Source organism: Terrapene carolina, unplaced genomic scaffold, assembly GCF_002925995.2.
Source record: "Terrapene carolina triunguis isolate 2854851 unplaced genomic scaffold, T_m_triunguis-2.0 Scaffold210, whole genome shotgun sequence".
NCBI classification, from domain to species: Eukaryota; Metazoa; Chordata; order Testudines; family Emydidae; genus Terrapene; species Terrapene triunguis.
In genome coordinates this window covers 37,884,639-37,910,630 of record NW_020664561.1, presented here as the reverse complement: position 1 = coordinate 37,910,630, position 25,992 = coordinate 37,884,639, and the positions used below count along the sequence as shown (strand labels likewise).

The 25,992-nt window shown below is 36.9% G+C and overlaps 2 protein-coding genes across 2 annotated transcripts in view; one reads left to right on the top strand and one right to left on the bottom strand.

Moving 5' to 3' along the window:
• Positions 1 to 4,198, top strand: part of LOC112109865 (serine/threonine-protein kinase N2) — a 124,165-nt gene extending 119,967 nt beyond the window's left edge. The window contains exons 21-22 of the mRNA XM_024204561.2: positions 1,880 to 1,960; positions 2,041 to 4,198. Coding sequence (XP_024060329.1) covers positions 1,880 to 1,960; positions 2,041 to 2,244 — 285 coding nt within the window. The 3' untranslated portion in view covers positions 2,245 to 4,198. The remainder of the gene's footprint in view (positions 1 to 1,879; positions 1,961 to 2,040) is intronic.
• Positions 4,199 to 7,781: 3,583 nt separating this feature from the next.
• LOC112109884 (transcription initiation factor IIB) overlaps positions 7,782 to 25,992 on the bottom strand; it is a 29,658-nt gene continuing 11,447 nt past the window's right edge. The window contains exons 3-7 of the mRNA XM_026655543.2: positions 14,233 to 14,366; positions 10,932 to 11,078; positions 10,666 to 10,795; positions 9,709 to 9,990; positions 7,782 to 8,257 (exon numbers count right to left, since the gene is read on the bottom strand). Of these exons, the coding sequence (XP_026511328.1) occupies positions 8,124 to 8,257; positions 9,709 to 9,990; positions 10,666 to 10,795; positions 10,932 to 11,078; positions 14,233 to 14,366 (827 nt within the window). The 3' untranslated portion in view covers positions 7,782 to 8,123. The remainder of the gene's footprint in view (positions 8,258 to 9,708; positions 9,991 to 10,665; positions 10,796 to 10,931; positions 11,079 to 14,232; positions 14,367 to 25,992) is intronic.

Sequence of the window (25,992 nt, the reverse complement as noted above, 5' to 3'; positions counted from 1 at the left end):
CATAAATATTTTTGTAATTGCACGATTAATTGCAATTAATTTTTTTAATTGCTTCACAGCCCTTCTTCATAGATTTTAAAGCCAGGAAGGACCAGTGTGATAATATAGTCTGACCTCCTGCATAACACATAAGCCATAGAATTTCACCTAAGAATTCCCGTGTCAAGCCCAATAACTTCTGGTTGAACTACCGCATATCTTCTGGTCATTAAATCAAGATTAGATGTCTTTTCAGAAGTGATGGAGAATCTAACACTTTTTCCTTGGTAAATTGTTCAAATGACCAATTATTTTCGCTGCTTAAAAATAGTTGTTCCTTATTTCAAGTTTGTGTAGCTTCAATTCAACAAGATAGATCACTTTGCCTTTGTCTGCTGTCTATCAGAAATCCCCCAGGTACTTACCGACAGTGATCAAGTCATGTCTTAACCATCTCTTTGATAAGATAAAAAGATGGTGGTTCTTTAGACTCTGACTGTAAGGTTGGTTTACCAGACTGATCATTTTTATTGCTCTTTACTGAACCTTTCCCAATTTTTCAATATCCTTCCTGAAGTCTGAACACTAGATCTTAGAGACAGAATTCCAGTAATACTCATTAATGCTGTATACAAAGATAATACCGGTAGCACCACCTTACTATTATTGTATATTCCAATTTCTACATCCAAGAGTTGCATTACTTTTATTAGTCGCAGTATCCCATTTGAGAGCGCACGTTCAGTTGGTTATCCACCATGATCCCCTAAGTCCTTTTCAGAGTCAATTCTTTCTAGGATATAGTCCCCTCACATCTTGTAAATGTGATCTTACTTTGCATTTAGCTTCATTAATACATGCCAGGAAATGGGACTTCCTTTTTGTTCAATACACAGGTTGTAAGGAAGGGAACAGAAGCCTTGCAAGTCCAGTCCAAGGTGGATGAAATTACTTATTATGGAAAGTTGCAAAGGAAGTCATAAAAGTGACCATTAGCATTCATTTCATTCATGCTATGGTGACTTCATGGGCAAAAAGATACTGGTTATCCTATGAAATTATACAGAAATAGTAGTACCTCTGCACTCCTTCACCTCAGTGGCTAATACTGCTTTTAGATGGTGGGTTATCCATGCCATTGTTGTCCATTGAAACTTTTCTTATGCTGCTGATCTGTCCTTAGCCCAATGAAAGAGATGGGCCTTACAGAATAGTCACTCCAAACTGGACACTTGGGGAAGACACTTACTGGCAAGAGCAGAGTTTTCCCATGTGATCATCCAGGACCTGATGTTAGGACTTGCCTGTTAAAGATATGGCAGATATTAGTTATCCTCTTAGTTTTAACTCATTCTGTTCTGTTCAGGCCATGGATGAGTGTGGTATGTGACACTTTAAATGTCTGTTCTTCGGTTTTGTTTTATTAGAACCTTAACACACACATAGAATTGTGTTGTTGGCTTATGGGCTCATTTATAGAATAACATGCTTCTACATAGAGATCAGAATTTAGTTTCTAGGGTCTGCAGTGACTGGAAGTATCTCACATTTCCCTCTAATGTCCTTCTGCAGCATAGCATGAAGCAGTTTTCAGCCTTTTCTGACAAAACTGAGTTCTGTGAAATGGAGTATGGGGGGGGGGGGAGAAGAGGTGTGGAGAAATATGGATGCTGTAAGGATCCACTTTCTCCCAGGTTAAGCTTGTCATCTTTTTCCTCATTTATGTAAATTTTAGTTTGTAAAGAAATTAAGCACAGTTTTAGAGTTTCTCTGCCTCTTCTGTGAATGCTGCTTTTCCAGTAAATCTAATCTCCTTGCTCCTTTAGTCTGTAGTATCAGCTACCTATTATATATTTTTTCCCCAATTTTGAGTGCTAAGATCTTCTAAATGTTTTGTTAGCTGCTACGAAGAAATCCAGAGCGGCGCCTTGGAGCTGGTGAGAAAGATGCTGAGGATGTGAAAAAGCATCACTTCTTCCGGGTATGTAAAAGCTAGTGTAGTTTGTAAAACATTAATTCTCAGCAAAGCAGGAAACTAACCAACAATTGATTGTTTTACAGCTAATAGATTGGAATGCTTTGCTGGCTAAGAAAGTGAAGCCCCCTTTTGTACCCACCATTAGAGGAAGAGAAGATGTTAGTAATTTTGATGATGAATTTACCTCAGAAGCACCTATTCTCACTCCACCCCGGGAACCAAGGATACTTTCAGAAGAAGAGCAGGAAACGTTCAGAGATTTTGATTACATTGCTGATTGGTGTTAATTTCTAGACACTGTGAAATCATAGCTAACTGGCTCACAAGAATGCCTCTCAGAAGAATACCAGCTCTTCAATTGCTCTCTGTGCCACCTGTAGCTTCTGATTTTTATTCACATGAAGATTCTTTAACGTACTGTTTTTAATACTCTTGTGAAGAGTGGCCTCCTTGTCATACTTTTATCTGAGCACTGGAAAGCAGTTCTATAGAGTTTTTAAGCTGAGTTGGTGAATACAGGCCACATTAAGCTCTCTCACATGGACACACTTGGATCTGTACTGTAATTTTTACTTTTCTACAGCAGATAACATTGTAAAATACATGCCTTAAGGGAGGGGAAACAGATTTTGAGCTAGATTGATAACCATTTAACTTTATTCAGACATGTCAAAATAGAAGTTTGGGGTGCTATTGACATTCATGAGAATATGATTTTATCTGGAGAAGGCAAATGGTCAGTTTTTTAAAATTACTGTAATGTCCAAAAATGTTTAATTTTAGACTTATGCACACTTTCAGCTTGAGTTTTAAAATAATGGAAATTAAGAACTGATGCCTTGTTTTGTAAATTTTCTATGGTATTTATTAGAAAAAAATGTGTAAAATGCCTTGCCTTTGTGAGAACAGTAAAAGTGCTTCCATAAAAAGAAAACAGATAGGTCCTGAAAGTTTACCAAAGCCACTTGCCAAACAGTTTTTGCCTTTAAGCATGGCTTTAAAAAGGAAGGGAGGGAAAAAGACTCAGTAGAGATGAAGAATGTAGTAAGAATGTCTGTTCAGTCTTATCAATAGTGTATGTGTTCCCAAGTCCATCCACTTCTGTAGTCTTGAAATCCAAGCCTTTTTCCACTAATTGGACAAATTTTAAGTTAATCATACCATACTTGGCTATCTAGTTCATCTTGTCTACTATATATCATATCTTTAAAAAACAGATTTTCAAGGTATACATGGTGTGAACATGTATATTTGGAAGTTGTAATGCATTCATAATTGCAGGCATGTAATTTAATTGTACCACTTCATGAATTTTGCACAGTGGCCATGTGAACACATCATAGAACTCTGATTTAATAGCCTAACATTTGTATACATTTTGGGCCACTGAATTCCAGAACTTAGATTGGCAATTACTGAGGGTAAAAGCAATATGCTGTAACAGAATGTATAAATATTTTTGATAAGTGTATATTTTATAAACCTCAACACTAAAAACTGTACCTCAAAAGTCAGTTTAGACCGGATACTGTGTGCGCTTTTAAACTCCGTCATAGACCTATTTTTGGCTGTCAGTGTTCTGTAGGTAAACAGCCACTCTTGGAAAACAAGTTTCCAGTGTTTTCCTTAACTCACTAATAACATTTATATTTGATCCTGTGCTTACTTCTTGTAGGTTCATCCTGGTCTCTGGAGAGCAAAGACTAAGAATCCAAAGTCAAATGAGTGCAGATTGTGGAATTAAATATTCCAAATAAAATATATAAGAAACACAAACCATGTTGATCTTCAAAGAATGGAGTAGTGAAACTCCAAGGTGTTATGTTTGAAAAGTGAACCTTTTGTAAGTAAATGACTGTTGGTTAGAACACTACAAATCAGAAGTCCTGAACCAAGAGGCCTGTGGGAGAAAATGGGTTGATAAACCTGAATAATGTACAAGACAACTGCCTTTTAGGCAAAAAGGAAGAATGGCAACAGGACAGAATATAGAAATTATGTTTTTGGTTTATTAAATGAAGGTCTTAAAGTGGGAACAATATAATTTGTTTCAAGATGCTGATTATCTTTGAGGTGGGAAAGAAACAACTTTAAATTTAACACTAAACACTTTTGAGGTACAGTCTGTTTACCCTTTTGGGCTCCCAAATATATATATAGAAAAGTGTCTAAAAGAGGATGCTTAGATTTTTAAAAAGCACCCTGGGAAATACCTTTTTGTAACTACATCTTGTACAGAATTATTTTTCTGTTAAGTAAATCACTAAAAAAAAATTAGGGCAGGGTATGTTCACACAGTTAAGCTGAAAGAAAGCACTAATTTTATCTCTGTAGTTTTTTAAAATTATTTTTAGGCAGATTAAGATTTTAAACTAGATTGTAAATATATTTTGCTATACTTTATCTGTATGTGGCTGCTCAAGCACTTTGTAAGGAAATTAGGATATTTTAGAATGGTACACTATGCATTAAAATGAAATGTGCCTTTAACAATGTCATTTTAAGTGTTTTGCAGTCATTAATATCACAAATTAAAGTTTAAATAGTTTGTAACTTGTGTCCCAAATATGATTTTACTGGTTGACTGAGTAGTGACTTACATATTTCACTTTTTTTCCCCCACAAATATCTTTCTGAATATTTAACTTTTATTACTAACTGCTGCTTACTTTACACTGGTACAGTCTTAGGGAGGCTAATATGACCATCTCTGGAAGAGCACCCTTTATAATAGCCTACTGTTAACAGGGACAATGGTCTTTAAATATTTTGTTTTTAAATTAATAGGAACATGGTTGATTCTTGACTAAGCAAAGCCAAACTTTACCATTGTTCATTTTAAGAAGTTGTAGCAACTTTTCACTTACATTTTAATTAGTATGAAGGCAGTAGGCATTGCTCATGTGCTGCTATAGGTGTCTAAAAGCTACTTTAAATCTAAATGTCCAGGTCATTGGTGGTGTGGTACAGGAACCCTGCCCCTTCACTAATTGGGCTGATAGAGAGCATGCATCATGTGCTGTACTATTTCATTCTTTCCCAAACAGGTGCCTCAAGGCTGGACTATGAGTATTCTGAACACGGGTTATGTGCTGAACCTAAAAAGCCACTCTCCTTTCCAGAGAGCAGCCCAAGGGACCAGAGTAGGAGATCTTATGTTCCTTTACATATTTAAAAAAAATTTACCACCACCCATAAAACATCAGGACCATTCTTTATCACTCAGTCCAGAAAGTGAATTAAGTGAAGACAGTTGATTTCAGTGTAGCATGTCATACTTCCACAAGAAATTGTAAGGTTAATGTTACAGAAGCCATGTGGTGCTCTACCACTAGATTTCCTACAAGTGGTATAGAAAAAATGGTGTAATTGTAACTACATATACACTGACCAGCAAAAGCATGTATTCTGAATTATTAGGGTACCACCATTCAGAAGAGGCTAAGCTTTTAGGCCAAGGCTTTTTTTTTTTAAAATAGTCTAAACCAGAGGCTCTTAGTCTGCAGATCACCAGTGGTCTGTGGATAGTTCTGTCAGGGTGGCAGCATATGAGAGAAGGGCCACCCACCTCATTAGTGGAGCTGTGCAGGTGGGGCTCCACTAATCAGATGCCTGGACCCTGGAGAAGACACATGTGAGGTGGGTGGGGAGAGATGGCCCTCTCCCCCACCACAGATGAGGTTGACAGATTAAATAAAAGCACTATATTCCTTTCCTTCAGCAATTGACTAGCTTCAACCTCAAATGGTTTGTAAGAATTGTTAGACCCTTGCATGATCTTTCTCCTAAAGGGGTTCCCCTGGACAGCTCTTCTAAAGGCAGCACCCTGCCTATAAGAGGGAAGGAACCTGTCAAACTTCCCATCCAGTTACCAGTGTTGCTATCTTCTGTATGTTAAGTACCTTTTACTTTCAGAAAATCTTTTCTATAGCACCTCTATTCTAGCCTCTGGCAGGCTAGAAAATCATTAAACATTGAGGAAATGAGTGATATAACTAAGCATTACCTTTACTCTGTTTCAGACTAGTAAAAGGCTATTGTCTGAAACATTCCCCCCCCCTCCCCAAAATGTGCTTTTGCTGTGTATGACAGGGCTAAGGGGAAGTTTTACATCTTGGCACTAGCTTTTTAGCTAAATGGGAACACACAATAGGTTAACTTTGTACTATTGCTTTTTAGGTTAACTGAACCACTTTGCTTCAGGTATATTTATTCAAGAGCAACATTCACATTAAGCCTTCAGATCAATTCTGCCTTGTAGAGATGAGGAATAATACACTTTACTACAAGCCTCCCATGCTTCTACCTTACCTCAGTCCCCTTCAAACTGCTCTATAGTTCTAGGATTTTTGTGCCTTTAGAGGGTTGCTTCACTGCCACTACAGCAATCTTCAAAGCAGGCTCCTACTTTTCTTCTCTCTGGTCTTCAACAGTTTACCACACTCTCTCTGTGCTGGAGGGGCAGGCAGGATGACATCTCCCTCATTCCCAAATTTTATGTAAAATGCTGCTTTAGGTCTGAAGCTAAAGTTCTCTGGATTACCTTTGAAGGTGACCTTACATTTTCAAGCTGAAAGTACTATATGTCCCCTCAAAGTTTTTAAAAATTAACTCTTAAAATAAGTTAGTGTACATCTATTTCAGCTCAAGCCCAATACATTTTAAGGTTACCTTAGCACACAGTGCACAACACAAGTCAACCTGTTAAGAACCTTAACTATTCAGTACATAGAAAGCCCATGTTTTACCTCACAGGCAATGGAACTAACAGTACACACCAATAGTCTAGGGCAAGAATAGCATAGCCTATTGACAATCAAGGGAAAATTTATGAAGCTTGAATACAGCTTATCTGGAGTAACTGGGTGGAGATATGGGGGATACCACCTTTTACTCCTATGTAATGGGAACTTTAATGATCACATGTAGTTAGGACTTCAATGGCCTAAAAACAAAACTTAGAGCTGCCATATTTCAATAGTCTTCAGTGAGAGAAAGGGATTAAAACTGAAGCAGCAAGAAAACAGTCAGCACTATTGACAATTAGTAATGTTAGCACTGGGCACAAAGCCCTCCCTTGGATGGATTAGGACCAGATGTGTAGCAGCCTGACCCCCTCAGCTGTTCATTTTGATAATTAAGTAAGTCTTGCACCTGTGATGCAAATTTTGTTCAGAAACCAGAAGTACATTTGTTGCTTTGAACACAAAGGGACACTGTCAATAGACATCCAGTTTTGGAAGCAATTAGTTTGGGGGAGGGGAGACAACTTCTGACTTAACTCCTCAGCACCTGGACTATCATTTCAAATACTAAGTGCTAATTTAGAATGCATCAGTGCTAAAAGCTTAGCTATTAATATAGATTAAAGTGACAGGACAGTATCAGTATTTGACATACTTGATCATCTTTTGTAGAATACCAGATGTCAAAGTTCCCAAGAATTCAAATAAGTCAGTCTGTGTTTTTTAGTTGCTTCAGAGTTAAGTGAAATTCACAGAAAGAGGGTGAGACCTCAATGAGAATCAAGGAGGCTGTGCCAACAATGACTAATCTTTTCATAACAAGTTTAGAAACCTTCAGCAGCAGTTGTGCAAATATTCAAGCTGCTTTTGGGCAACTGTTTGCACTGTGGGTTAATCTACCATACTGTAAATTGCAGCTAACTACAAATATTAAAACTACACTAGAGATTAAAAATTGCCAAGAAAGTGAGTGTGAAAGAATCCTTGATAGGACCCATTTTAGTATTAAGATCTGCCAGATTATGTTCAATCTTATACTACTCCAACTACATCACATTCTAGTGAAATATGCAAGCCAGTAAAAGTTTTGGAAAAGTTTATTTGGGAATTACATAATTTCAATTGTTTTCCAAAATACATTTTACTAGATTCCCTACAAAAGAAATCTAAAGTATAATATGAAATTTAACTTGTTCCAACAGTCATTAAATATTTACTTCCACTAATATATACATACAAAATGCCACACAATTATTTTGTTTACCCTTGGAATGTGTGCTGTGTTCCAGCAGTTTGATTTTCATATCCTCCTTCAGTTCCACAATATGAAGGCTCAGTAGCAACACTTTATATATATACACATCCTTTATTATAGGCAAAAATCAAATGTTCTTTAGAAATTAAATGTAACCTTAGCAATTTTACAGCTGCGGTAGTTTGTCCACAGGGGTGTCAAATTTGAAGTCTGCTGGGAAGAGATCTGGAGCTCGTGGATAGATAAGTCTATAAGATTGTCGGATTGTAACATCAGCAACACCAGCAATATCTCCTATTTCTAGGGAAAGGAATAGAAGCAAATTAAGCATGGATTAACCATTTTCTCTTGCTTTGTTTACTCAAACACCATTTTATAAGCCATTTTGTTATCAAGTTCCTGAGTTCTGCATTTAATCAGAACCACGATTAGAGTTAAAAATACCAGAAGCAACTAGAGGTAAAGGTAAGGAAGAAAATACTTTTTTGGGGGCTAAGATCTGCAATGAATCTAAATGAAGAGATGGGAGAAATCACTCCCCAACAGAGGAAATTATAGAAGCAGCTAGTGTTAGGACAAGCAGAGGAAGTAAGGGAAGGAAACAGTTTGAGGTATGCAGGAACTAGTTCATGTATGGTAATTTTGAACTTGATCATGAAGTGAATGAAGGCCTGTGGAATTGTTTGAAGATCATGGAGTGCAGAGGAATGTCATTTCTACTTGTGTATGTGAAAGATAGGCAAGCTGCATTCTAGAGTCTGAAGACCACACAAGAGTTGTGAGAGACAAAGGCACAGCAAGGAGCTGAAGTGTAGGCAGTGGTAGATACAGGAAATATTGCAGAGCTGATGAAAGATTTGTAGACATGAGGGGTGGGATGAATAGTTCTGGGGAAAGGACAAAGCCAAGGTTACAGCTGTTGGAGGCAACAGAAGGTCAGAGAGAAAGACAGATTTCTTTACCCAAGAGAAGCTCTTGTCCACTAGGAACTAGCCTCAGACCAACTCCTCATTTCCATTTTAACTGTCAGTCCTTCATAGTTCTGAATTAGAAGATTCCACAACCCATTAGCACTCCCAACTCCAGTTTTATCAGGTTAATTGTAAATTGGGAATATTCATAAATCAAAAATTTCACAATCCCAAGGCAGCTGTCCTTTCTTACAACTTCACTGTGCCCTATTCACAGGTAACAGTGAATACCAAAGACCAGATTCTGGTTCCATTAAGGCTACTTTATTAGACTGCTTTGTGCAAAACCATTTTAGCCGAGAGCCATCTTCCCTTGCAGTTCTGAACACAGATGATTTGGGGTGGGAGGAAAATGGCATAGCCAAGACATAATCTCCAGCCTATCCCAGCTGCCAGAGTGGTTTATAATTACAATAGGGATATAACCACCACCACGTTTACATTCTGAATATTTCAGAAAAGCAGGCTGTAAGTGTACAAATGCTTGGTTGGGCAAACACAGTGGCTGTATACTCAAACTAGCATAATTTAAACAGTCCAATTACTAAACCACAAACTGGAAGTCAATTTGTGGAACACAGCTAAACGGTGCTTAACTTTTTTACATTTCAAGCTTCATGAGAAAAATGCCAGTTGTTGTGGTCTCATTGTCCACCCATGAACTGGTGGCTTATGAAGCTCTTGTAGACTTCAGTGAAAGACTTTCTTTTTTGCCTTAAACTAAGTTTATCCATTATTTCAACAGGAAATATGTAGGAAAGATGGATTGTGAAGATTTACCTTTCTGGGTCCTTTTCTCTGCGGAGGCTTGTGATGCCATATAAATAGCTGCAGCTGCTACAGAGATCGGACTCCTCCCAGGAACCAAGTCTAATTCCACAGCTTTACGTGCTATGTGTGTCGCTGCCATCTGTACTTGTTTAGGAAGACCCAGATTTGAACAAAATCTTGACATGAAATCACCAGTTGTGATCAAATCCACACTGGTTTCAAGAGCCTTCAAAATAAGCTTAAAACACCGACCTATTTCTTTTTTTGAAATCCTGGACACTGCACATATTTCTAAACAAAGAAAGAATTAAAATGTAGGCTTAGCTATGTCTGTTTTACAATTTAAGCAAGTAAATTTCTCCATATGTTGTATTTTTCAGCCCCTCTCTATAAAAGAATTGTCACAAAAGCAGGCCACCACCATAAACAGTTAAGAATAATTTTACAATGTGGTAGAAGTATTAATGTTAAATTAGGCAATTTTCAAATCATGCAAATCCACTGCTAACAGTTCTGCAAATGCCCATTGAGTTTGACTATCTTATGAGAGGAAAATGTGATGCACAAAAAATGTGTTCCACTCAATCATGGTGCTGTTGGTTGAAATTTAGATGGAACAATCCCTGCAATGCTCCGATCATCAGGCAACACCTTTTAGATACTACTATTGGTATTCAAATGTCATTCTGAATAATCTTAAATAGTAACTCAGGAATATCCTTAATACAATTAACTTCCAAGATAGCTAAGCCCAATAGTCCATTTGAAGTAATGGGCTGCATATAGGAAAATCCTAATTAGAAGTACTATTCAAGTAGTTAAATTAGTCAAATCAAATGTAGCCTGTTGCTGAAATTAACATTCACTTTAGCCCCATTTCTGGATACTACCAACATACTGCTATAATACTAGCTAAACTTATCAAATAAAAATAAATATCTTTAATCTGTACAACTGAAAACTTACCTTTAAATGTTCTAGGAACACCTTCTTGTCTACAGGCTATATAGAGACAAGCAGAAGCAATGGCATCATTACTTCTCCCCTTCAGGCTCTTCTGCTCATACACTTGCTTGAATAAATTATTTGTTCGATCCTTTAAAGCAAGAAGACTAAATTTAATTAACTCTAGGCCATTTAATTAGCAGCAATATCAAAAATTCATGCGCTCATTATATTATGCTAACTAAGTCAATGCCAGAACAATTTAAGGAAGGTAGACATGAACTTACAACTATATTTCTGGGAAGGTTGATTCTGTCTGCCATGTTAGTAATTTCTCTAAAAGCATTCATCATTGCTCGATCAGAGCTGCTCATAGTCCTGCGATTCTGGTACTTTGAATTTCCAAATTCATCGAAACTTGCTGCACCTGTGCCCTGAAAAAGTATAATTTTATTGTTAAAAAACTTGAATTTGATTCCATACTTAATATATTTCAAGAAGTAATTTTCCAGGTTTATAAAATTCTATTTCAAGACTTTTAGTTGGAACAATTACATAAATACACAAGTGAAAATCTCAAAATCAAACAGCCTTCCAAACTGCGCGTGTAATATCTATACTACCATGAATCTCAATTCCTAGGAAAATCAGAAGATTTGGGAGAAGGGTTAGCGGGAGACCTTGCAAAAAAGTTTCAATCTAAAAGAAAATACGGATACATAACAGGTAATTTGTCCCTTTAAACAACCTTACTGTTGAAGTTCGACATCCCCACTGGTTCATTGTAGACTAGCACAATTTGCTAGCGCTTCTGCGAATAAAGCATTAAACCTAGGCCTTTAAGCATGCCTAGATACCTTACACAAAACCTCCATTATACTATTGTGTACAATGAGCACAAGCCATATTGCTTAACTGGAACACTGGATGCACCCATTACAATTGCTAAATCCCAAGGGCAGTGCTAAACCTCACACAACTAATGCTTGAGTGTCATTCGGTCTGTGCTGCAGCTCATTTTTGGCTGAATGGTAGATTGGAAAGATGAAGTTTTATGATTAGGACGGTGACAAGTTGTTCCAATGATGGCTCACACGAAAAGGTGGAAATACAAAGTCAAATGCTGAATCAATTCATAATGATTGATCCAAAACCAATCTGTGGTATGCTGCTTGCTTAGAACATAAAATACTTCATGTTGTTGCCATATTCAGAAACCAAACATCTATGCCTGAAACAAACAAACAAAAAACACACTAAGGATTCCAACCCTCACACCAAGAAAAATTGAGAAAAATTTAAGAAAAAATTACTCAACTTGGCAATGTCAATGCATACTCCCTGTATGCATTTCCGCCCCCAGGTCTCTACAATTTACATAAGCATAAGGTGCTTGCCATTGTGAAAAATCTTATTCCTGCCCAATACAGATGGTTTCAAAAGTTAAAGGACTTGAAGGGAACACCAAATTGAAAACAGCACCTTTGTCAAACAATGCATGTCTGATTAACAACATGGCTGAAGATGCCCAAGAACTGCCGCCTTCTAAAGGAAGGAAAAATGATTACATTGTAATTCGTCTTGAGTTAACCAATATCTCTGGTGCCACACAGCTTATGTCAGATGGCTCTCTTGGAAGCCCCTTGCTCTTTATTAGAGTTGTGCCTGGATGCATAACAGGAGAATACTTATTTGGAACATTTCAAGAAGCAGTGAGTTTTCCACCTTCGATGGGAGTGATATATTGCAATGTGCACAGATACTACAGAATGTCAGGGAAGAACAGTGATTTAGTTACACAAATTCAAAACATTGCATCTATTGCCTCTTCTTGCCTTCAAATGCCTGAAAACCAGCTGTTGTAGTAAACTTTATTGCAGGCCATTCAATTAATTTTTGCTTCTATATGTCTGTGTGATGAGTCCCCTTCACTATTAACTCCTTTCACACTGAAATGAGATGGCTCCCAAAGTAAAGAACAATTCTTTAAATTATGGAAAAATTCAGATTTTTCTGAATGATCAGCAATCTTCCCTTGCTAACACCTTCAAATAATTCATTGTGGGTAGCACACAACTTAACTTGCTCAGACATTTTTGGGTGCTTAGGCAGAACTCACTCCAGAGAGAATACAAGTGTTCTCTATCCACAAGGTAGAAATCATCATAAAAATAGAAATTTATCTTCATGTGCAAGAAGAAACTTGATTACCTCCTGGTTTCAGGCTTTTGGGGAACTTGAGAAACCGCTGCAACTCAAACATTGAGGAAACTTCAGACTCAGTGCACAATTATTTTCTATTATGAGCCACACAGGAGAAAGGGGTGGACCAACCACCCCTCATCCCAGGTGCTCTTGATTCTACAGCATTGATCTGACCATTGTAAGACACCTCTCCTGTGACAAGCGCCCATAATTAACTTTCTCTACTGGACTCAGATTTTGTAGTCTCTAAAGAAGGAATACCAAGCTTTAGTTACAGAAGTTCTTAGTTTTCACTGTATCATTGCAAGTTAGATTTCCTTTGGTAGTGATAATCACAATTGCCTGTCAATCAAATTAAACCTAGTATGGAACACCTTTCCTAAGAAGACAGGCTCACCTATCACATTGTTAAGTTTTATTTTTCAAAAAACAATCTTGAACTGAAACTTTTTCATTGTTCTAGTTAGGAGCTCATGAAATGTATTAAGTGTGCTGGAGGAAGATGGATCGCAGATTTTAGTTAGAAGGCCAACCAGCACTATCTATGTGGGAAACCTTTCACTGAATAAAATGGGATTTCACAGTGCAAAATGCACTTCAGGGCATGAAGTATGGAAGACTGTTTACAGTATCAAAACAAAAACTTTTACATGGGTCACACTTTTCTCAAACTGGTACTAAATTTCCATCTGACTAGTTTTACAATCCTACACATGTACAATGCAGCAGGATAACGGTACATTAAGCCAATCAGAAATAATGTACACTACAAATAAACACTGTTGAAACATTCAGGAACTAGGAAAGAATTCCAAATTTGTATTTTTAATATATTGTTATACCAAAAGAACAGTTAGATATAACTGCATGTTTGTACATCAGGAATGCTCTTTCTTCTCATCTTGATTATATTTGATACAAAATTTCTCATGAAACAGCCTATTTTGAATACAGAATTTTAACTGATGCCCCAAAGTATTTTCAGGCTTTTCTGGTATATTCCAAATGTGAAAAATTCTGCAATTCCAAATCTACGTATGATTCCTTAGGGATAGAAAAATGACTGCTGTGTAACTGCATTTTCCTTAGCAGCAGCAATGGAAAAGCAATGTAAGTAGTCCTGCAACACTATCAATGAGCTTTACTTCTTATCTAGAAGGTTCGATTAGTCAAGTATTCCTTCTTACTACCCCCTCCCTACACACAGATGGGGAGACTGCCAAATCTGGACCATAAGTAGTTATTGTGAGGAATTCAGTTTATACCAAACATTTTATTTTTATGGCATTCAATTCTCTGCATAGGTTTCCTGTTGCCATATAAATATGTACTTAACATAAAATTTTATTAAACATGTTAAACATTTGTATTTTAAAATGTTACCTTGCCAATCATTGTAGTCAAATCGCCATCACTCAAGAGAGGATTCTGGGTGTCTCCAACTCGAGATGGGTCTTTTGTTGCTTTATCATTGCTGAAAGTTCTCCACTCTGACCCTACATCTATGACCCGGTCACCTGAATTCATAAAAAGTAATAATTTGCATTATTGTAACACATTGCCTCAAAGTATTTTGCAAACATTAAGCCTCACTATGCAGACTGCAACCCTCTGAGGTATCCGCTATAACTAGGGATCATGTCATCCACCACTGGAACAGTCACTTCTGGGATAGTGTGCAGTAGCTATTTAACTCTGCAAAACACGAGAGGGGCAGGAAATAAAAAAGTACAACTGAAACTGCCGGAAGGATTTAAGTAGGGAGAACGTAATTACCTATGTAGGAATTTAACCAGGATACACAGGATTAACTTTCCTACTCTTACGGACTGCCATGGGATCTTTAATGACCAAAAGGAATTAAGACCTTAGTTTCAAGGCGGCTGTACAGGAGCCTATTGCTCCCTGTGGACTTTAAGGCATTGATTAAATACTAACTTGAAAGGAAGTGTGTCACCTAACTAGACCATCACCACCACTTCTTGCAGCATCAATTATGTTCCTTAGTATTCTCCCACCTAAATCCTGACCCAGTCTAACCCTGCTTAATCTAACATCTGGCAGCATCACAGGGTGGGTGTATGTGAATATTTATGTTATGTTATTTATGTGATTTAAGTTATCAGTGTTAATTCAGACTAAGAAGAAAGAGCTAACCCCATGTTCTGTGACTGGACTGTCTGCCTCAGATACACTTTTGGGTTTCTATACCCGCATCATGTTTAGGGAGCAAACGGTAACAGTCTGAGGAACATTGCGGTTGTCCCTTCCTGACAGCTTTTCCCAACCCTATTGCTCCACTCCATTGTCTGTCCCAATCTCCTCCTGGACTAATCATCACCAAGCCAGATTTGAAAACACCAGCATATAAGAAAAGGAGAAATTAATTAGATATAACCCAGTAAGAGCTGGGAAGTAGCTCAGTTCTCTCTCTCTCTTTTTTTTTTTTAATTAGAAAAAAACTACAATGCAGTAACACTGATGCAAATAACTAAATCTGAGGAAAGATTCTAGAACAGTGTCCTTCTGGAGAATTTTAATGTCCAAGTCAAGGGAATGTCTGCAAAAATCTGAATAGAATCAAACTGTAGGAATGGAAGGGAACTCTACAGGTCATCTCGTTCAGTCCCCTGCACTGAGGCAGTGCTAAGTATTATCTAGAATATAAATTAGAGTGCATGATACATTTCCATTATGGAAATCTGATTGTATAAACTGGAGTCTGATTTTTACTCCTGATGAACAGTGCTCAGACCCTCAAAAGCAGGCTTGTTAGCAAGACTAGCATAAGGAAATGTAATTGTGTCATTAGGTAAGGATTCAAATAGAATGGTGATAACCATAAGCAACTAATAGCAAGACAGACATTGGTACTCTGAGGTAGTAATAGTTTGCCAAGTTATAAAGCATAAACTTCCCTCAGAAAGACCTTTTGGAAGAAATGTGTGAAGAATAATGGATATAGCCCCAACTGCAAAAATTCATAGGAAAATTTTTTGTAAAGGGAACATTGTCTTCATGAAGACCATGAGGAGCATGTCTGAAGTTCATTAAGCTAATCAACTTGAGACAAAAACATCTTTAGATAATACTGAATAATTAGTGAAATATCTCCCTTACCAACATAGCATAAGCCTATTTAGCTGTTCAACCCAATAGGTAGCTGTCTGTCTTAACTATATTCATACCCATGCAGCACCTTGACACTTACAGGGTGGATAAAAAATCAATGATTTTTTTAAAAAAATTAAAAAATGGATTTATTTAAATCAGTTTTGATCAAATGCTTTGCGGAAAAAACCTATCATTATAGCTCAAAGATATCTCATCATGGAATAGGGATTATAAGTTCTAATTTTATAGTATGAGAATATATTCATGTAATGTTTAAGAAAAGTTTTGTAAATTAGTTCCAATTGTTCATGGATTAGGGACCCAATCTTATGGGGTTCCAGGGGCTTCTGTATAGATTATTTAGGTTAATCTTTCTATCTACCCAATGGGACTAGTCTAGAAGATACCATCAGAGATGTTTAGTTTTGCAGTTCTCAAACTGTGGATGTGTGTCTCCAGAGAACGTGCTTAACAGCAAAAATGTTTTTAAATAAATATATAGAGGGGTGAGAAATAACAGACCTCAACCCTATTGTCCTCTCTAAAAGTGCACAGTTTCAAAAAGCTCAATGAATAGAAGATTGTTGGGGGCGGAATAGATCTGGATAAGGAGAAGAAGTCTGGAGATAAATGTGAGAAGGGAGGGACAGGCAGAAACAAAAGCGAAACTGTTTTGAGCAGCATATTTCAGAAATCTTGAGGTCTCTGAGTGTAGCCCTCTTTGATTTGAGATCTACCATACCATTCTCTCTCTAGAAGGGAAAACCTATAACAGCAGGCCGTAAAAGACCCAGTTGGGAATAAGAACCATTCAAGAAATATATGTTTGCTGATTATGTTTTAAAGAAATTCACACAACTGGATTCAGAGACTGTTGAAGTGATAATCTCACTTTTAACAGCAGTAGCTTCTTCAGCCGGTGTAGAAAGAATATTTTTCTTCCTTTGGACTAATTCATTCCAAATTGAGAAATTATTTGGGACCTGAAAAAGTAGAAAAGCTTGTTTTTCTTTTCCAGATTATGAACAAACAGGAAAATGAAGATGAAGACGACTGAGTTAGCTGCAGAAGCCAATATTTTAGTTTCTCACGTTGACCTGGCTGACAATTGATTGTTTTTTTAAAAATATTTTAGTTAAACAATTTTAAACAAACCTGATTATACCGTTATCGGGGTAGAGGTGTAGCTGCAAAATTAATCTGAAAAGTTTTCAAAATAAATCACTTAAATAATGTATAGTGTATACCTTCTAAAAATGAAACCTACATCTGAGTTGTGAAGAATATGTATTAAAGTTATAACAATCTATAAGAATGCACTTTTATGAAGAAATCCATGATTAAATCGAGTCTTCCTGACTAGTGATTTAAATTAAATCCACCCTGGACGCTTAATTGCTTTGACACAAACCAAAGAATATAAAAACCATCAGCATGAACCAGAACTGCATTTAAAAGTATAGAGGTAGAAGATTAAGAAAATATAGCATGTATGGTGCAAGGAAAGCAGATATCCATCCTTTCCACTACTCACATCTTCCCAACTCAAATTAGCAGACAGCATGCTCCTCTGGCTCCTGAACTCTGTAAATATTTAAGTAGTGCTCCTTCTATGGCCTAGTAATAACTTCACTTCAAGACAACCTCCCCAAATACTGTTTACTGCATCTAAAAAAAGCAAAATGTACTTAAAAGTATTGGCATGGTATAAATAGAACACTGAGTACAGGGCAATGATGTAATAATTTTCCACACAAATGGGAATGACCTAAATGACTCACTCAAAGATCTGCCTCTTGTGAGTTATGAGCCATTCCTGCGCTAATGAAAAAAAGCATTATATCACTGCCTGCTTTCACAAAATATTACAAACAGAAGACCAACATTACTATGCCAATATAGTAAAAAAGGATTAACTAGAACAACCACTGAATATAAGGTGGTATATGTATTTAGATGCAGTATGCAAATATTGCTTACATTTTACATTAGCAAGAAAAAGATGTACTCTTACAAGTAGCTAATTACCAATTTAACTGCAACAAGTTGCTAAAAAATTAATTTTTTTAAAATGAACAAAGCCATTGTTTTAAAAATCTGATGAGATTGAGGCCCACAAAATTAAGTGTGACCCTTGAATAAATGATAAAAGCAGACAACTTCAAAGTTTTAATACAGGTTGTATATTTAAAAAAAAAAAAAACAGTGTAAAGCAACAGAATTTAGAACTGAATTTTCCTGAGGCATGCATCCAAATACTGAGCTGAAATTCCTAGGTCTAATCCTACCAAAAGGACTTCCTTGTTTGGAAGCATCTGTAAAATGGCACCTCATTACAAACACCAGTGTTTTGGAAATAGTGAGTCAGCACTTTTGAAACCTTGAAATTTATTTTTAAGTTTCTGCATAGTGACGATTTAAATGGGTTATAACTATTTACTGCAACTGTCATAAGTAGTGGAAGAGTATGTACAATACAAGCAGGGTATACATTTCCTTCTCTATTTCCAAGTCTCCCATTTTATGCAGAATCCCAAAAACGGTTAATACATACTTCTGTAATGCCAGCTGGAGGCAGCAATAGGCACTCTGAAGGGTTATAATCCATTTAACTTTTGTTGGTAAGACAAGTAAATCTAAGTACTTTCTCCCCTTTTTGGAAATCCTCAGTAGATAGGGTCCGTTCTCAAGGAAAGCTATTACTAGACGAATTTAATGAAGTATCTTACGGGACAAATGAATACACTCTTTGCCTGAACATTTCTTTTTCTCCATTCTGTAACAGGTCTTCTGGTATGCAGCTACATTTTAAAAATATTACCCAAACGTTGAAGTTAATTAGACACACAAATTCAGACAGTGAACTCCACTTTGATTTTAGGTTACCCAATCTGAAAAGCTCATTTAGTAGAATTCAAAACAGAAAACAGACTAACATTTGCCCTTTTCCACAATTGACAAATGCAGTGGAGGAAATACTACAGGAATCCAGCAGTCTATTCAAGTCAGCATCTAAAATTAAAATACTTCACATTTCTTTCTTTTTAGGATTTAAGAAATGTCTGTCAAATAAACAGTATGTACTGTAGTCTTACAAAAAACTGATAGTAAACACGACTTCTCAATGAAGGAAATATTTTTGTAGCAACAAAACTTAGTGTTGAGAACATTTTATCTGCAATTATACACCTTAAAGGAATGCTGCCAACTACTTTATAGTAAATGTACACTCCCATTTGTAATACCTTATCTGAAATGGTATGCATGTTTATTGATTGTTTTCCATTTGAAAAATGGGTTTTTAATCTTATTTGTAATATAAAGAAAGCATAGCTTAAACTGGAAATGCTTAAGCAAAATAAAGATCAACAGGATTAAAATTAGAACCTAAAGTAACAGATTCACAGTTTACTTGTCATACTGCACCTTGAAATAGTCTCTAAAGTTTCCCCTTGTGGAAATGCACCTAAAAACAAATTGCAGTATTTTCACTCCTGATGTGCTTTAAGGGAAGCTATACATTTGCATCCAAAAGAAAGTACACCTTATAGACTTCAGCACTTTAGTCTTAAATATGTGCAATTATCAGTAAAATTTGTATTTTACAAGAGCACTGTAAATACAGTACAGAACCATTTTAAAATTCAATTAAAGTTAATTTTGTTCCTACAGTTAATTAAGGAATGTGCTGCCATCTAGTGATGATTGAAATTATTGCTCTTTTTAAGAGCCATGATCTTGCAGCATCAAGCAAAAAACAGAATGAAAACCAACCAGTGGCTTCTGAACACATCAATATATTCTGGCAATCTTTTCCATGATAGTACTCCTTTTGAGAAAATATGTTAAATGGCAGTCCCTCTTAACAGAGGCTCTACCTACAGGTAACTAACAATCCTGTATGAAAGATCTATAAGAAATTTCAGTAATTTCAAGTATGCAAAATGATTACCTCAAAAAAAAAAATGCAACTTTACACACAAACCTAAAATACTTTTAGACCAAGTACAAGCATGTCATATGTATATGTAAGGTATCTACCTCTGTTTATGCTAGATTAGACAAGAATCCCACTTTGAAGAGTAAACATCACTACAACCAATCAAAAAGCTCAGATACAGGTAGAACTGGAGAGCTGGGGGGGGGGGGTTTCTGGTGGTTTAAGTCTAGTAAGACTGAAATAGTTCACTTGATATCTTAAATGGAAGAACACTCACTTTAATCTTAAGTGCCACCAGTTAAATTGACCATTCCTTACTGACCTGATAGGAACACATCTGTTGAAACAAGTCAGTAAGGTGTATTGGCTCACTATGAAACACTAACCTGATACTTGACTCCAAACAAGCTGTTTCAGAATGGAATGATTTAAATAAAAGCAATTTAAATCAGATTTTAATTTAAATCAAGTCAGAAATCTTGATTTAGATAGTTGATTTTAATCACATTTTGAATTTGTACTTTATTTTGTACTTCATTTTTCTAAAGGAAGGCTGATGTTTTAATGGTTACCAACCAATAAGGATGTTGGTCTGCAACTAAATATAGCTTTTACACTAAATTGGATACCTTTTGCTAACCAGGACAAGATGCTATATCTATATAGATACATTTAAGCAATTATGTAGCTTAGCTCTCTCTCTTTTTTTTTTTTTAAAAACCACACAATTATGTTGGAAAACAGTGAGTGATGCATTTCTTATTTAATAGACTGTTCATTTTTATTTGAGATTTGTGTTAAGCTCTATTTGGTGGAAATTTGGAATTAATTAAAAGTGTGTAAAAACATTTTTTTTTTATTAGTTAAGTAAAAACTATCTTTAGTTAGTGAATTCAACTGACTGTGCCTGGTCGCCTGTCTTTCATGATTTTAGAGCCAGCCGATCTCATTCTCCCACCTAGCTTTCAGTCATGTTAGAAAAAGAAAAACAAGCTTTCCTGACTTTTCAACTCCCAATCGTTTTCTCAACTTTGAATGATCTAGTCATTAAACTGAATGAAATGAAGAAATATTCTCTCTGCATCTGCAGAAGAGGCTATTGCTGTCAATAGCTGGTAGCACTTAAACTGGTCCCAGGTGCTTCACCAGTGACTTCCACCAGTTCAGTGGTTTGACTCTTAAAAACACTTTGGCAGCAAATATGTACTACTTAAAATTTAATTTAAATAAAAAAAAATTATAGTAAATTTAGGCTTCAACATAATTTGTCCTAATTTCAAATTTAATTTAAATAGATTTTTAAACACAAAATGTTTAGTTTTTTGATTTAAATAAAAAGCCCATATTTGAAAACTACTGATTTTTATCTATCCTGAGACGTTTGAGTCATAAAAGCAAGTCAAGCTCTCAGACTCTTCATTTCCTTCAGGAGGGAGTATGTTGGAAAGGTGTCCTCATGCTTCACGCTCAGGCAAAAGTCTTCAAAATAAACTGTATAGGGAAAGTTTTAATTAAAGAACAAGGTTATGGAGAGCCCTTTTCCCCACTGCCAGGGGTCTATCCAGGGTTCAACTATACACCTTATTCCCCCCGTCTCACACAATGTCATTTTGAATCAAAAAAATTGTTTAGCACTCATGTTCTGTACTTGTTCAGACTTTTTTTTAAGTTTAAGAAAAAAAATTAGTTTTCTTCAACTTAAAACAAACATTTTTGAAATGCCGAAGTGCCTAACAAAAGGGCTTGCTATTCACACATCCTACACAAGTTAACCATATGTTCATGCAAAGGTTAATTTTGTTCAGTATGTTTAGAAGTATCAGCATTCTTCATAATTAATGTACAGTTCTGTAACAGATGACGATATTACGTTTCCAATGACACTTTTGACAAGGAACACTTCCTTTGTTAATGGCTTGGGCTAGAAAACTGAAAAAAAGGCAGGGAAAAGCTTTGGTTAAAATTTTAAGAGTCAATAGCTGTTTATCACTAATGCTCGGTTCTCCATCACCAGTAAGTAAAATTTAAGATTTGGCATTTCAAATTTTAGAGGTTTGCAGTTTTGACAAGGAAACCTTTAAAGTGGAACAGATTTTTCATATGGTATTTGTGACGGGTTGGATCACAGAAACCCCCTTGGGAGCTGCCACCCGATGTACAAAGATTACCCCTGCTTCTGTTTTCCCTGCCAGCTCAGGACTCCAGCACCCTGTCTTGCTGAGCCAGACACTCCCATCTGCTTCAACACAGGCCCAGGGTCTGAATCACTTGCCCCAAAGCTGCAAGTTTACCTGAAAACAGCTCACAGAAGTGTGCTTGTCTTTAGCACTCAGATGCCCACTCCCAATGGGGTCTAAACCCAGATAAATCCGTTTTACCCTGCATAAAGCTTATGCAGGACAAACTCAAATTGTTCGCCCTCTAGAACACTGATAGAGAGATATGCACAGTTGTTTGCTCCCCCAGGTATTAATACATACTCTGAGTAAATTACTAAATAAAAAGTGATTTTATTAAATACAGACAGTAGGATTTAAGTGGTTCCAAGTAGTAACAGACAGAACAAAGTAAGTCACCAAGCAAAATAAAATAAAATGCGCAAATCTATGCCTAATCAAACTGAATACAGATAATCTCACCCTCAGAGATGCTTCGGTAAGTTTTTTCTCAGACTGGACACCTTCCAGGCCTGGGCACAATTCTTTCCCCTGGTACAGCTCTTGTTGCAGCTCAGGTGATAGCTAGGGGATTCTTCATGATGGCTCCTCTCCCTCCTTTGTTCTCTTCCACCCCTTTATATATCTTTTGCATAAGGCAGGAACCCTTTGTCCCTCTGGGTTTCCACCCCCCCTCACTGGAAAAGCACCAGGTTAAAGATGGATTCCAGTTCAGGTGACATGATCACATGTCACTGCAAGACTTCATTACTCACTTGCCAGCACACACATACAGGAAGACTCACAGGTAAACACAGCCATCTGCAGACAATGGGAGTCATCAAGATTCCAAACCATCCTTAATGGCCCACACTTTACATAATTACAATAGGCCCTCAGAGTTATATTTTATATTTCTAGTTTTAGATACAAGAGTGGTACATTTATACAAATCGGATGATCACACTCAGTAGATTATAAGCTTTGTAATGATACCTTACAAGAGACCTTTTGCATGAAGCATATCCCAGTTACATTATATTCACTTATGTTTTTATAAAACCATATAGACTGCACAATGTCACAGTATTATACATACAATGAACAAACATTACAACAAGTGAAGTGCCTATAACTGCCCTCTACTAAACGAAAATCAGAGCTGCTCAAATGTTTCTCAGACACAGACTATACTAACAATAGCGAAAGGAATTTTCCCTCTCATTATAGGAACCTTAATTCTTGAAATGAGGACTTGAGTTCTATCCGATTGTCATTGAAATTCTAAACAGTCTTGACGTGTAATATAGTGGTAACCATGAAGTCCTATGGTGCCACAGATTTATATTTCATGCAAAAGATGTGCTAATGTTAATCAAATCCAAGTTTTTAGAAGTATAGAAATTATAATCTAAATGAAGACAGTAGGCCATTTACAGCTCATACTGTAGCAGAAACCCTAGACAAATGAAAATTACATGAAATAACACAACCTAAACTGACAGACAAGATATAGCTAATAAACATCTGTTCAATTTATATGGGCAGTTACCGACTTTGAAGCTTTGAATCCAGGTTAAGTGCCTCGGGATTTTTTGTTACTACCTGAAGAATAAGACTTCTCCTTTATCCAAAGAGGCTAACCAAGGAAATTAGTTTGGTCTTCTGTCTTTTGGCACTATACATCCATTGAAGAAGCTAAAAAAAGGATAAGCTAGTGTGACAAGTTCAAGGAAAACATGAAATGAACATTAAGCATAAAGATGCTAGCTGAAGGGGCTAGAATACCAGGACTACATCTAATGAACCACTAGGCAAGTTTGAAATGGAAAGGTAATAATGTTTAGGTCACCTTCCTTCACTGCTGACCTAGTGAAGGTGGAAAGCAAAGATGACTAACTTGAACTAGACACTGGTTCTCTCCTGTGTCCTAAAGAGACCCACAAGACTGACTGTATTGCATGCAGCTTGCTTACACTGAGTCTGAGCAGTAAAGCTTCTTTACAGAGAGCAGGCATGAGGAGCTTGTCAATTAAGGACCTCACTACAACCTACACACTTTCAGCACTGTTCTTGTATCACTTCTAATTTAATTCTATTCCAAGACTAAGAGGAACTTTATCTTATTGCATTTTTCTCATCTTTATGGCAAATTTAGTAACTGCAATAGGAACAGACACTGAAATACGAGAATCACAAATTTATCAAGGAATAGAAAAATAACCACTATTTTTAACTTACAATATCAGATAGTTAACAGGAATACTAGTTTCCTTAACATAGGGCTTAAAAGAACTCTAAAAGTTGCTACACTGCCACCTCCACCTAGTTAGAAAAATTAAACTGTTTGCCTTTCTGGCAACTGTCTTTGAGCCACCTGACTGCAGATGGAAAGATAAGACCCAGGGTATGTCTATACTGCAATTAAAAACCTGCAGCTGACATGCCAGCTGACACAGGCTAAGGGGCTATTTAATTGTGGTGTAGATGTTCAGGCTCAGGCTAGAGCCTGGGCTCTAGGACCCTGCACTAGGGGATGATCCCCTACCTTGAGCCCAAACATCTCCAAAACAATTCAACATTCCTTTAGCCTGAGCCCCATGAGCCTGAGGCAGCTGGCATGGGCCAGCCACAAGTGTCTAATTGCACAGTAGACATAACCCACAATCTCACTCTTCCTAGTCACCAGACTTCTGATCAGACTATTAACAGCCCATATATTAAAACAGGGGTTCAGGTATGCTCAGCAGGTCCATGGTCCCTTTCACCCAACGCATTAAGAACGTGGCTGACTTCACATAGGCCTCTCCCGTCTAACTAGCTGCTAGGCTCCACCTTGTCCTTTATCCCAAAGGCAGCTCTGTACTCTCTACTTCACTCCCACTCAGCAATTGTAGCCACTCTCTGCACTTACTGGCAGGTCAATGCTGCTGAGCATGATGTTTTTCAGCACTATCCCAGCCTCCCTTATTGCCCTATGGTCAGTGTTTTAAACAAACTTGAAATTAACAGCCACTTTTTCTTCAGGAGGTGATATCTCAACTGTGAGATCTACTGAACCAGCACACAAAGCACAACACATTATTGTACTGTACATTCTACAAAAAAAGTGGCTTAGTTGAATTTTTGGCAATAGTAGTGCAGATGAACTTCATGAAATGCAGGAATTCCCCTAATAAAATTCTAACAGATCTGGGGCCTAACCTGATCATATCCCCATAGCATTTCAGGTTTTGGTCAATCCAGATTGAGACTCTAGCATTAACACACAAATCTCACTGATAGCTGCAATTCTGGCCCATAATCACTCTTAATTGAGAGCTAGAGGGGCTGAACATTAGCAGCTGGGAGACAGGAAACGAGGTCAGCCGAGTAACAGTTCCTGAGCAGCAAGGAAAGGAAAGAGCAGTAGTGGGCCAAAGTAAAAGGAAGGGTAGTGAGGAGCTGAAGGCGAGTCCTTGCTTGAATAAACTAACATATAATACCACTTTCAAGCAGTTTAAGACCTTCATTCACTACAAATTACCACTACAAAGTGAGTGAAAGCTGTTTTAACAATGCATACCAACTTTTAGGACACAAAGTGACAACTACCTTGCAATGAAAATGGGACTGTGAGCAGACTGAATTTAATCAAACTGAACTTTACCAGGACACTGAGGGCAAAACCGCAGCTTTTACAAGTGGTTCAAAAGAATCCTTAGCCTTAAAAGTAGTCAAGATCTGTTTAAAATCCCATTGAAAAGACAGCATCTCCAACAGCAGTTTCCCATAGATAAAGCACTGTTTCAAGTAGTGACACAGAACAGTGCCAATCAAATCATTACCAACATTTCTTAATTACCTTCTATGAAAAAAGGGATATATGCATTTCCTGCAGTACTCAAAGGCAAAAATAAATGGTGTGAAGAATAAGTGACGTGCATTTCTCTA